The sequence below is a fragment of the Mauremys reevesii genome, linkage group 1 (genome assembly GCF_016161935.1).
Source record: "Mauremys reevesii isolate NIE-2019 linkage group 1, ASM1616193v1, whole genome shotgun sequence".
Classification (NCBI taxonomy): domain Eukaryota; kingdom Metazoa; phylum Chordata; order Testudines; family Geoemydidae; genus Mauremys; species Mauremys reevesii.
This window is the reverse complement of record NC_052623.1, coordinates 61,767,914-61,781,841: the sequence shown is the minus strand read 5'-3', so window position 1 is coordinate 61,781,841 and position 13,928 is coordinate 61,767,914. Positions and strand designations below refer to the sequence as shown.

General features: G+C 41.0%; 1 protein-coding gene across 2 annotated transcripts in view; it reads right to left on the bottom strand.

Annotated features, from left to right (window-relative positions):
• Positions 1 to 13,928, bottom strand: part of KPNA3 (karyopherin subunit alpha 3) — an 85,130-nt gene that overhangs the window by 59,927 nt on the left and 11,275 nt on the right. Inside the window, exons 1-2 of one of the 2 annotated variants that reach the window (XM_039504004.1) lie at positions 8,409 to 8,538; positions 2,196 to 2,240 (exon numbers count right to left, since the gene is read on the bottom strand). In XM_039504004.1, coding sequence (XP_039359938.1) covers positions 2,196 to 2,237 — 42 coding nt within the window. In that variant the 5' untranslated portion in view covers positions 2,238 to 2,240; positions 8,409 to 8,538. Of the gene's footprint in view, positions 1 to 2,195; positions 2,241 to 8,408; positions 8,539 to 13,928 lie in introns of those variants that run through there. The other variant, XM_039503942.1, reaches the window with a different exon arrangement.

Below are 13,928 nucleotides of genomic sequence, written 5' to 3'. Positions count from 1 at the left end.
TGCTTGTTTCCTGAGCCCAAAAGTGACAGTCCAAAGTAATCAGCTGCTCCATGAATGACAAAAGTAATCTGGTGTTTCTTTCCATGGCACACAGCAGGTCAGGCAACACTGATTCCTGTTCAGACTGTGTTCATGATATACTGCATGACCATCTGTGATGTGTTCAGAACAGTGATCAGTAAAGTGCAGTGGAGGATCCATCCTTTCAGACAGAGATGGCAGGCACACAGTAACAGAGGCCATTGAAAAATGCCATGAAATGCAGTCAGAAGCCCATGAAATGTTGGGACAGAAAGAACTGCATGGGACATTGAGTCCACACCCATGATGCACTAAGATCCATTCTGCCTTCCCACAACTCCTAGCTTTAGAAAGTGGCATAGTAAGTAGCATAGTGGGATAGCTACCAACAGTGCACTGCTCTGTCAATGCTAGAGCACTAAGTGTGAACACGCTCTGCTGACAGAAGGAGCTTAGTGTGAACATGTACAAGTGATGTAATTATACCAGTGTGTTGATAAAACTTTGTAGTGTGGACAAGGACTTAGGCTGTTCTTTGAGGAGTGATGTTTAGTTTCCTCCTTCTCAGACTTCTCTTCACATTTGGAGCTAATATTTGGGCTCTGTGAATGAGCCTCATCGATATGTATAGGCCTCTATGCTGGCTTTACTGCCTAGAATACTGGCCCCAGGGCTGACTTGTCTCCAACAAGACTAGTATGCAGCTTGTTGTAAGGCCATCATCTCATTTACTGTTGGCCTCCCTGACCTTGTGATATTTCTACTGAAGTTCCTTTGCTTTCATGCTTCACTGCTGCTTATTCCCATCATACCCCTTGGGCAGCATCCCACATGCCATCTGTTCATAGATGTCCATGTTTCTACAACTGGTCTATAGCTGTGCTTGAAACCTCTTCTTCCCACCGGCAGAAGTTCCAATACTTCTGATCTACTGCAGGCAGCACCGCATCTAGTGCATGGACCCACCACAATCAGTTGGGCGGTTGCACACAAAGGTGAGCTGCTAGGTGTGCTTGCCACAGTGTGCAATCAGGAAATGGGATTAAAAAAAACAACACATGAGGGAGCTTAAATGGTATGGGTGGGAGGGAGGACGGTGGTTTCCAGTCTCTGACTCCTGAGAAGCAGAGTTTACAGTTGTGGCCAGAGTAGTCGCTGTCGCAGGAAATGGGGTATTGTGGGACAGATGGTGAAGGACTGTTAAGGTTGACACAGGTGATGCGGTGTTTACGCTCACACTGCATTGACCTCAGTAGGTCAACCATGGCTCCATACCATTTGGGGAGGTGGTTATATAGACTGTATCAGTGTGACAGGGTGCTTACATCACCTGGAGATAAATTTGAGTGTAGGTGCATGCACAAATAGGTCGATACACGGAAACTTATGTCAACCTAACTAAGTACTGTAGATCAGGCCTGAGAACCAAAAAAAGACCTCCCACACCCTCTGAAGTGCCAGAACTGCTCTGTTCCAAGATTTCAAGCTTCCAGCTTCTTGACAGCTTCTACAATGCTTTGCAATACAAAAGGTAGCACATTGAAAATCTGGTGGCAGAGTAATATTAAACTGAATTTTATTCCAAATTAAATACACACAGCAACGGCTATATGTTGACTAAGCTAAGCCGAGCTAAAAGTAGGCAATGGGGGCGAGAAGACTAGGAAGGAGTAGGGAAGAAATACTTCATACTTCTAGAGCAGGGGTCAGCAACCTTTCAGAAGTGCTGTCCCGAGTCTTCATTTATTCACTCTAATTTAAGGTTTCGTGTGCCAGTAACACATTTTAATGTTTTTAGAAGGTCTCTTTCCATAAGTCTATAGTATACAACTCAACTATTGTTGTATGGAAAGTAAATAAGGTTTTTAAAATGTTTAAGAAGCTTCATTTAAAATTAAATTAAAATGCAGAGCCCCCCGGACTGGTGGCCACGACTCAGGAAGTGTGAGTGCCACTGAAAATCAGCTCGCGTGCCGCCTTCGGCACCTGTGCCATAGGTTGCCTACCCCTGTTCTAGAGTCCAGAAGACAATTTAAGCCTAACATTCTATATAGGACATGGGGCCTTGAATACAGGCTTGTAGTAGAAACACAACAATAGTAATAGATGAAGACACTAGAGAATGTCAAAATTAAGAAAATTTACAGCTGATAAGCAAAAGCAGATCAAATTACCTTCCGCAGTTCAATTGTTACTTCATTTCTGTGCCTTCTCATTGTCTAAAAAGCAAAAAAAAAAGAATCAAGATTATATATATGAAGAAAAAACAGCATACAAGGATTTGTAAACAGTGTTCTCCTAAGCCGCTTAAAATGAAGCCACTCACAGAAAGCTACAACAGAAGAGGGCTTAGTGTACATTGATTATTACTAAGAGGTGCTTTAATCAATTTTGGAATCTTTTACAGTACAGATCTTGGGAACCACAGGGTTAAAGATAAAGATAAATACCTCACAAATATGGTAAAAGCTTCATTATGAATGAGAAAACACATACACTGAAGGACAGAAAGCTTTTTGAGTAGTTTAATATAGTGCTCCCTTGTGAAGTGCCAAGGTTCAGTTCTCTTTGGTCTTATAAATATTTACATGTAACCACCAGGAAAAAAGTTGACTACATGAGTTCAAATGTTAACCAGATACAGGTAAATCTGTAACCACATTATCCCAATATCTGCCTGAGATCAGCACATGGACAAGAAGAGCTGGCTGATGCTTAACCCACTTAAGACAGGTTATGCTTGTAGGTAGAGGGAAGCACTTTGAAGAGCTTACATCCTCCACTGGCACTGTGGTATGTCCATAAATGTCAAGACAGACGGCAATCTAAGGGTCCTTTTAGACTCCTCACTGATGCTGGGCCCTCATAGCAACATCTCTGAGAAACATTCTATTATCCCAGCTGGCTTAGAGATTTCATTTCATCCTTGATCATATTGCCTGCCTCTTGAGCCCTCGAATTCGCTTACAGAATACAATTTACTTGGATCTGAAAGCATCAACTTCGAAAAACTGCAACTGGTGCCGAACGCCGCAGGGTACCTCCTCAGCCACGTGGTAACCAAAAGCATGAAGTCCCTGTACTTTGCTCATTCCATTTTCTTTTTACAGGCTTGCCTGATACTAATGACATCACCCCAACAATAAATAAATACAACCACAAACCTCAACATTTTCTGATTCAACATGTAATGCACTTTTGACCTTCTTTCCCACAAACAATGCATGTTCTCTAACTGAGGTACTGCCCTTCTCCCTGTGCTATACTGCTACAGCTGAGGTGCCCAGAGTTGGAACCACTCTTTTTTAAAATGAAGAAGTGGTTACTGGCAAGGCGATCTCTATGAGAGTTCCAGGACTCTGGAACTTGGTCCTCACCCTGCCCCTGATCCACTGTTTTTATTAAAAATAGCCTGAATTTGATTATCTTTAAAAATAGACTTTTTGTAGGTAGTGTGGAAAGGATTTTTTTTTTGTCTAAGTTCCTATTTTAATGATGCAGGAATTTTGTTGTACTACTAATTGCGTGTTAGGGGACCTAGAACCTTGTATAGATATTTACACCTAAATATTAGTTTACTCACTACATTTTAATTTTTTTAAAGCAGACATAATACACCTCTACCTTGATATAACGTGACCTGATATAATATGAATTTGAATATAATGCGGGGGGGGGGGGGGCTGCGCACTCCAGTGGATCAAAGTAAGTTCGATATAACGCAGTTTCACCTATAATGTAAGTAAGATTTTTTGGCTCCCGAGGACAGCATTATATCGAGGTAGAGGTGTACTTCCCGCAGAAGGAAAACCTTAAAAATCTAAACTAGGAGTCTGAAATTAACTATGACAGGCACGTCATAAGAAATCAAAACAGAAGTCTACCCAGTGGACAGTCTCTAAAACTTCTAGTTACATCAAAATTTTGAAGTCTACTCCAAGAAATTATACCAGTTCTTGAAATAAGCTATCCAAAGCCTTGAATGAGGCTTCCACTGTTTAAAAAAGGTAAAATGCAAAACATACTCCACATTTAAGGTAGGTCATTTGTGATGACCTTTCCAAAGAGCCGGAAGTCCTCTGTTCACCACCACATTGGTATATTGCTCCTTTTAAACATACAGTATTTACAATAAAAAATAAATGTGAAATACTGGCATTTGAAATATTTTCCTCATATTGCACAACTGGATATACAATATAAATTTGTTATACAATGTATTTTTTCAGTAAGTCTTTCCTTTACTGTGCTATTTACTGTGTGTATTAAATAAAGAATGTGATTTAATATTTAAATATATGCATGCTTACTTAGTGAATTACCAATTGTATCTTTGGTAAGTATCCAGAAGGAGATTTGATTATACAGACATATGTAGTGCTCGTTACAAAAATTTATTTAAGCTAATTTAATAATTGATAGTTATAAAAAATATATCTACACATACACACACAATGCAACAATACAAATGTTTGAACTACAGGTGAATGAAAAAGTCTGCAGTTTATTCCTGTGAACAGATTTTAAAAGCAGTATGGTTAATTCTTGTTTTGCCTATTCTTGTCCCAGGACACTATTTAAGGGGACATCTGTACAAAAATTTTATCTATGCTTGCTTCAAATTAACATTACTGGAAATACTCAATGGGTTAATAGCAGCTTCCTAAAAAGTCCTAGATTCAGGATAAATCAAAGTACTTCCTTTAATATTTTTATGTGTAACTATTTTCAAAGTACTAATATGATCCTACCTCTCAATGCTAGAATCATGATAGTACCATGGTCTGAATACCATACTCCTAGCACTACACCTACAAGTTAGAAGCAGAGGCGCTGTCAGTTTAGCAGAGGTATGATATAACACACTTGTTCTATACCTGCCAAACTTTTTCTTAAGAAGAGACATTTTTCTCATCCCAATCAACAGAGGAGTTCAAGAACAATTCATGAAGTCGTAGAGGGTGTCCTTATGACAGGTTCTTGGTGAAGTCATACATCCCCTGCTTCCAGGATGGGAGGACAGCAGTTGATTACAGGGTGGGTGCATACATGGTCATACTAGAAACTTAGGGACCAAGTACGCCTGTAACAGATGTTGCAATTTTCAGATTTCCAAAAATTACTGATTGTGGCTCATTTTTCAACTCAATCTATTTTACAACTAACTTTCTCCCACTCACTAGTAGGTCATAGTTCTATTTTATCAGAGCCACTGCCAAGACAAGTTAAAAATGTATAAAAGCGCAAAGTAATTAGATACTCCACCTTCTGAGAAGGAAATTCAGCATAGCGACAGTGAGGCAAACAAAGTTATATCCCCCAGAGACTCTAAATTGAGCACACTGCACAAGGCATCATGTACTAATGCATCATACTACAGTTGCTCACCTCAGGCACACTGAGGCAAAAAACTAATCACCAAGTGCTATCATGGCACAATAGTGCACATTTAAATTAGCAGTAATGTTACAGCACAGCGACGACATCCTAAATGAACTGGCACTTAATTGGTAGTTAAGTCCATATGACATTTCATAATATTACAAAGAAATAAGATTTCCTTTGCCGATTCAGTATCTATGATGGACAAACTACCTATAAAAATGTTAAGATTTAATATGAAAACTTTTTAACAGTGAGATGCCAAGCTCTGAAATAGGCAGTCTTAAAAATAGATGTTGAAATTAACATTGCTTAAGTTACTTCTTTAGCATTTTCTTCAGCAAGATAAGGAACTCTAATGAAAAAAGGCATGGAGCTAAATAAAAATCTGGTGTGCTTACACTTAATGTTTCAGAGGGTTTTTTGGTTTTTTTAGGACAGGAGTCAATCTCTAGATATGCTTTAAAACCTGACATGAAACATGCCTGACAAGAGTCCTTCCCTATCATTTCCATTCTAATTTTGTTTGTTTAGTCAAAGTTCCATCATACAGCACAAGATCTAACCTTCACTGAAAAGTCACACTAGATTTACCAGTACTGTATGCAAAGATGTCCATGTGAATACCTTACATCTTCCTGATTGCACTATAAATATATTTATGTTAAGGCTATCAAACGATTAAAAAATAATTGCAATTAATTGCAGTTTTAGTTGCAGTTAAACAGAATACCAATTTAAATTTATAATAAATATTTTCAGATGTTTTTCAACATTTTCAGATATATCCATTTCAATTACAACATAAGATACAAAGCATACAGTGTTCACTTTACATTTTACTACAAATATTTGCACTGTAAATAGTATTTTTCAATTCACCTCATACAAGAGCTGTAGTGCAATCTCGATCATGAAAGCACAATTTACAAGTGTAGATTATTTTTTTTTTTTTTTTTTTTTTTTTTAACATAACTGCACTCAAAACCAATGTAAAACTTTAGAGCTTACAGGGCCACTCAGTCCTACTTCTAGGGTGTGGATAAGGGTTGGGGCAGTCAGGGGAAAGGTAGGGGGTAGGGTCCTGGTGGGGGTTGTCTCAGGAGGGGGACAAGGAGCAGGGCGGTTGGGGGTTCTGACCAGGGCAATCGGGGTGGGAAGTGGGAGGGAGTGGATTGGGGTGGGGGGGCTAGGGCAGGGCTCTCCTCTCTTTTTTGATTGTTGAAATATGGTAACCCTAGGCGAGGGGGTAGCCGGAGGGGCACATGGGGGCTGGCGCCCGCATACATCCACTGCAGCCTGCAGGAACCCCCGGTGGGGGTGCCGGGCTGCAGCCTGGGCAGCAGGGGCGGGGGAGGGCGCAGCTGGTCCCCGCTAGTGGCGCCGCCACCTTTGCAGGGCTGCTGCCCCCCTGCACTGTGCCGGCTCCTCCAGGGCTGGGGCTCGCTCTGGGTGCCTCCGGAAGGCAGCTCCTCCTAGCCAAGCTGCTGCAGCAACCCAAGCCCAGCAAAGCCAGTGAGTGGATTCAAGGCAGGGACCACCTGGGTGGGGTGGGCTCTCGGGGGGGGGGCCCGCTGGGCACCCTCCCTGGGAGTTCAGGGGGGCAGGGAGGGGGGGAACCTGGTCTGGGGAGCAGCCCCTGGGCACAGCTGGCCCCTGGGGTCTATAAAGGCTCATTGGGATTTGCCCCTCAATGAACCTATGTGCAAGGGGGATGCGGGGGGGCCACGCAAGGTGGAAGTTTTGCTAAGGGTGCAAAATATCCTTGCACTGGCCCTGCCCCAGGGGGTACGTGCACCCCAGGTTAAGAACCACTGCACTAAATTGATAAGATCTGCATTTTAAATTAATGCTGCTTAAATATTTTTAAAAAAACTTGTTTACTTTACATACAAACAATAGTTTATAGACTTATAGAGACCGTCTAAAAAGGTTAAAATGTATTACCGGTACACAAAACCTTAAATTAGAGTGAATAAATGAAGACTCAGCACACTACTTCTGAAACGTTGCTGACCCCTGATTAAAACCAATACATTTGTATATATTCACAGGAGAGAATGTTGCCCACCTCTTATTTACATCACCTGAAAGTGAGAACAGGCGGGTTCTGCTTGATAACAATCCAAAGCAGTGCAGACTGACACCTTCATTTTCATCATCTGAGTCAGATGCCACCAACAGAAAGCTGGTTCTCTTTTTTGGTGGTTCGAGTTCTGTAGTTTCTGCATAGGAGTGTTGCTCTTAAGACTTCCACCAGCACGTTCCACACCTCATCCCTCTGAGATCATGGAAGGCACTTCAGATTCTTAAATCTTAAAGATATTTTTAGAAATCTCATATTGGTACCTTTTTGCATTTTGCCAAAATCTGCACTGAAAGCATTCTTAAATCAAACATGCTGAGTCGGCATCCAAGACTGCCATAACACGAAATATATGGCAGAAAGTGGGTAAAACCATGGAGCAGGAGACATACAATTCTCCCCCAAGGAGTTCAGCCACAAGTTTAATTAACACCTTTTTTAAATGAGTGTCATCAGCATGGAAGCATGTCCTCTGGAACGATGATTGAAGCATGAAGGGGAATACAAATGTTTACCATATCTGGCACATAAATACCTTGCAACGCTGGCTACAAAAGTGCCATGCGAACCCCTGTTCTCACTTTTAGGTGACATTGTAAATAAGAAGTGGGCAGCATTATCTCCTGTAAATGTAAACAAATTTATTGGTCTTAATGATTGGCTGAACAAGAAGTAGGACTGAGTGGACTTGTAGGCTCCAAAGGTTGACATTGTTTTGACAGCCCTCATGTGTGTTCATTTATTACCTCCTTCCAAAACACTCACTTCCCCGCCTCCTCTGAAACAAAGGTCAGTAACAGCTACTAAAGTCAAACCTAACAAGTGGATGAAAACTAAATTTAAATAAATACTTATTAAAAATAAAAATGCTAAGATGAGAAAAGCCACATAGGATGTTATGTCAAGAAATTCACTAGACCTTAAAATAAATGAAACTTCCTTTCCAAGACAATGTCCTACATAAATCTTCAAATCTCAGGTTTAAAAATCTCTGGCAAAGCAGTCTTCAGCGGCTATTTGTTGGTCATCACAAAGAATATACACAAGAAAATAGAAATTGTCATACAGGATCAGATTAGCGTTCCTTCTAGTCTGGTATCCTGCCTCCAACAGTGGACAAGTTGGAAATACTTCAGCGGGAAATACAAGAACCTCATAATGGATAATTATGAAGTAACCTGTTCATATGGAAAATTTCTTCTTGACTTCCCCTCAATTAATGATTGGTTTATATCCCTCATTATCTTTGTATACACAATAGCAATAGTTGCAAGTGGATACAAGTCTGAAGGGTCTACCAACTATTTCAGCAAGCATCAAAACAGCAAGACGCTGTTCCCAGGCGACTCCATCTTTAGTCTCCTATACTTTTTTCCTGTAATGTTCAGCCACAGTGGTCAGCTACAAAGGACAAGCGCTCACCAACTGTGTCTGTGCTTTTCTAATGAACACCCAAAGCAACCCTATATAAAGGTTTTCTATCAGCAAAACCCCGGACAGAGGTTTGGGGGGGGGGGGGGAGGGAGGGGGAGATGTCCTTAGAATGAATGGTGAGACCAAATGTCACCGCTAACAATCCTACTCTGAAATAACCTCTTTAGCTCAAACCAGCTTTAAATCCAGGTTTCCAACACCACCATTTCCTAATATTTCACAACATTAGATCCAAAAAATAAGCAAATTTGTTATGAACTGGGCATACACAGAAAAATTGCTTTGAAGTTTTGGATAAGAATTAAGATTTACTGAAACTTTAAACATGAATGAGTAAGATTTTTAGAGAAGAAATTATGACAAGAAAAAAATCTAAAAATGAAGATGATAGTTTGTAGTACAGAATATGTATGTCACTGGAGATAGAACCAAATCAAGTTTAGAAACAATGTCCTGGCACAGAATAAAGAACTCAACAACCCTTCCTGCTCCAAAACCAAATTTGTATACAAAAAGCTTGACCCCATCCACACTGACCAGCCAAACTGTTTGGACAATTATTTGAATCAGTTTCAAATACTATTTAAAACTGGTGTAGGATAACTATTCCTGGTGCCGTGTACTGTAGTTGAGTGTAGAATCAAATTCAGAAAGTTTTTTGTGCCACTGCTGTTCACAAAGTATTTAAGCTTCATATTCAAAAATTAATTTTAGATTATCCTACATATGCACTTTAGTAATTCATACAAGATTATGCTTAAGGGACTACAGAATAGGAATTCTAAGCCCCTGGAATATACACTTGCCTTCACTTTGGCTACAGTACAAGTTTTACTTTTTAAGTGTATCTAAAGTAGCCACCAACTGTTTCTTCAGATATTACGTCATTAGTCATTCTGAGAGAGGAGGTATAAAGATTCAAGGAATTTTTTATTTTAAATAAATTAAAATTGCATTTTTTGCACACAGAACAGTGGCTCAATATCAAATTTAAATTCTGTCCATAAAATCAAGTTTAATTTGGCAGTAACTAAAAATTTGTTTCCATTTTAACTACAATTTTTTTTCCATCATTTCATTTGCAAGGGGGATCAAGATTATACAAAGCCAAGGTTAAGTCTTAGGTTAGACTTTTACACTTGAATTGTAATGCAATGAAAGACTCCCACCACTGCAATATAAACAGAACTGGAGACTATGGTAACCACTGTGCTAGCCCGGCCTGCCCCCATCACTAACTAACTAGAATACCTAGAGAACAAGCAACCCTTAAAACTCAACCTCTTTCCTGATGCCACACTAGCAGAGCAGGAGCCAGATTCAGGTGCTTAGCTGGTAAAGTTAGGATGGGAGGTGAATATGGTGTTATGGGCTGGGTGGTTGGTTATATTGTGGATTTTGAAGCAGAAGGGGGATGGGTTGGATACTTAGTTATATGTTCAAAAGCACTTAAGAGACTTAGGAGTCTAAAGTCACCTCTGCATTATAAACTTAAGTCAACCTATGTTAAGTCCACTTACAGCCACCACAGTAATTGCTGCAGTTCATGTGCACACTGCCCTTCTTCTGTCAGTGGTGCACATCCTCACCAGAAGCACTTCCACCAACTGAAAAAAGGAAAGGTGGGTGGGGGGCTGACAGCCCGGACTTCTCAGCTCCCTGCTAGGAGCGGGGGGGCAGCCAGGAAAAGGGACAGCCCTGCTCTACCCCAGAGCCCACCACTGGCGCCAGGCTTTCTGGTCAATTTCATAGCTCCAGTAAGGAGCCATGAAATTGACAAGAATGAAAACCAACAGCCAATGTAAGTAAGGTAGCATCTTCACAGATGCTGCATTACCCTAACTACCCTGACTTAATTCCTACACCTCCCATGCAGATGGGGTTATGATGTTGGTGTGGTAGGGCACTTATCGGCGGGAGCAAGGCTGTAGTGTGTACACAGACATAGCTATGCAGTGTTGACCAAGCCTAAGTCACCCAAGCACTTAACATTTAACCCTTTCTGTGCTTCTTCCTTATTCTCCTACCCACTGAAATCCCCCACCACTTGGCCTTTTCCAAAGGGGCAAAAATCCCAGTAGGATTAAGAAATAAAGACAGCCCTTTTTATATACCCTTGCGTGGGTCAGATCCAGCTTTCCAACCTCTATGTTGGAAAGGAGGAAGTTGACTGAATAGTCCAGGAAAAAAAAAAAAAAGATTCAGAATCACAGAAAGGAAAATTGCCAGGAGGTATTAGAGTGGTGTAATGGAAGACCCATGTCGATCCAGGTACAGACCAGGATCAATCAGAGACTCCACTGGCTGCTTTACTAAACTATCTTAGTGAAGGATAAAAAGCAGGAGTCCATGCTGATATTGTTAGACCTATCAGATCCTTTCAACACTGTTGATTCCTGGTGTTTACTTGCAGGCAAATCCTATTAGGGATAGATAGGACTGATGTTCAATGACTCCACTCCTAGATCTGAGAGAAATCTTGGCAGACCATTTTGGACAATTTCTCGATTAATGAGAGCACTTTTACATGGGGCTTCCATAGGGCTCCAGATTGTCCCTGCTATTGGGGCATCAAAGGTTGGGGAGCCTGGTCTACTTCCCCTGACCACTTCCAGGCCATGGAACCATCCTTGCCGCCTCTGAGGGCATTACACACTTTGTGGTGGAGTGAAAGTAGAGCTGGGTTTCACCAACCACTCCCCAGATCCAGCTGCCTTCTGTCCTCCTCCAAGGCCAGGAGCCCCCACCCCTCCAAAGGAGGGTTTAGGAACCACCAATACAAAGAAAGACATAATAATGGGGACCAGGAAAACATGAGTTCTAGGTTCACTTCTATTGACTGGTGATAACTGTATATCCTTCAAAACTTTTAAATCAAACATTTTCTCATTTCTGAGTGCTTGCACTTTGCAACCCATATAGCATGCTTTTACCAAAGCTTTTGGCCATAACTGTAAAGAGAACATGAAGTAAAAATAACCTTTTTTTATATATGGCATGTGTTGATAAGGTCTGTACATCAACCTAACTTTGAAATTTCTGTCTTTATGTAACAAATCTAAATGCTTATTGTATAAGCATTTATATTTTAATATTCACACTTAAAAGCTCTAATATATTAACTACATATAATTACTAAGAGTAAATGAGTAAAAATTATGTGTCCAAATATCATACCCTGACAGACTCATGTGGGAAATGCATGGATAAGGAATTTCTATGCCCTCAAAGAGTTTCTAGACAGTGTTCTCTGCAGAATTTAAAGGGTGGGTCTATTCTAAGAGTGACTAGAAGAGTTATAACAGGATTCCATATTCATTGTCTCACTGGATTTCCATATCAAATTCCTTCAATTTGCTAACAAACAGATGTTTTTCTAACTGCCAGCCCCACTGACTCATCCTAGGCTCCATCAGTCAAGCTGTATTCTTTCCATCTCATGGATCCCCAGTAATAAAGATTTTATTAGACCAAATTCTGGTCACAGATTTGTTTATTCAGTCTAAGGCAGGGTTTCTCAAACAGGGGTCGCCACTTGTGTAGAGAAAGCCCCTGGCGGGCTGGGCTGGTGTGTTTACCTGCCCCTTCTGCAGGTCCGGCCGATCGCGGCTCCCACTGGCTGCAGATTGTTGCTCAGGGCCAGTGGGAGCTGCTGGAAGCGGCGTGGGCAAAGGGACTTACTGGCCGCCGCTTCCAGCAGCTCCCACTGGCCCGAGGACAGAGCAGGTAAACACACTGGCCCAGCCCACTAGGGCTTTTCCCTACACAAGCGGCAACCCCTGTTTGAAAAACCCTGATCTAAGGGCTTGTCTACACTACCCGCCGGACCGATATACTATACTATCCAGTGGGGGTCAATTTATTGCATCTAGTATAGATGCGATAAATCGACCACTGAGTCCTCTCCCGTCGAGTCCAGTACTCCACCAGAACGAGGAGCGCAAGTGGAGTTGACGGGAGAGCATCAGCTGTCGACTTACCACAGTGAAGACACTGTGGTAAGTAAATCTAAGTATGTCGACTTCAATTATGCTATTAATGTAGCTGAAGTTGCATATCTTAGATCGACCCTGTGCAGTAGTGTAGACAAGCCCTTACTGTACTGAGACTATGCCTTCAGAGGCCGCCCATCAATCCCACACTAGGTATCTATCTAGGTACTTGTATGACACTCAGAACTGTAGTATCTGAGCACCTCACAATTACTGTGTTTATCCTCTATACCTCATAGGGGCATTATGAGGTACTATTATAACATTTTATAGATGGGTACCTGAGGCACAGAAAGATTGTGAATTGTCCAAGGGATGTTTATAGCAGAGCAGGAATGAAATCTAGGTCTCCAGAGTCCCAGTCTACAACCTGAACCACAAGGCCAGCCTTCTTCCATGGTATCACAGTAATATCTGATCTCCATTGGACTTCAGATTATGCCCATTGCAGACTAAAGGATTACATAGGTGTTGAAGGCATAATCAGGACCATGAAAACATTTCTACTGGTGAAGACATACGAGATTTTCAAATTTTTTTTTCTGTCAAATCCCAACAAATTGGGCAAATGATGTATCAGTTACTGAGTATGGAACCCAACAATTTTTTTTATTAATTTTGAGTAAATCCATACAGCAAAGCTTCCATATTTTCTTTAAAAGTATAACCTTTGAAATCTTGCTGCAAAGACAGTCTATCATATACTAACCAAGCCTGCATGCAGATGGCAACATAGCTACAGGTAGTGTTAACTTCCACCATTATTTCAGAGAACCATTTGTTCCGTAGTTTGACAATCACCAGTGTAAAAAAGCATGGACACAGAATTGCAGTTCAAGTCACTACCAAAAATAGCCACAGAAGTGATGGAATATGGGGAAATAAATTTTCAGTGAAAGGTGACTGATTCAATGAGAAATGCTCAAATGATTTGACTCATGTAATACAAATGTCTGTGCAACACGTAGGTGGTATTTTGTGCTTGCTGTATTTTAGTAGCCACACTGTACTTG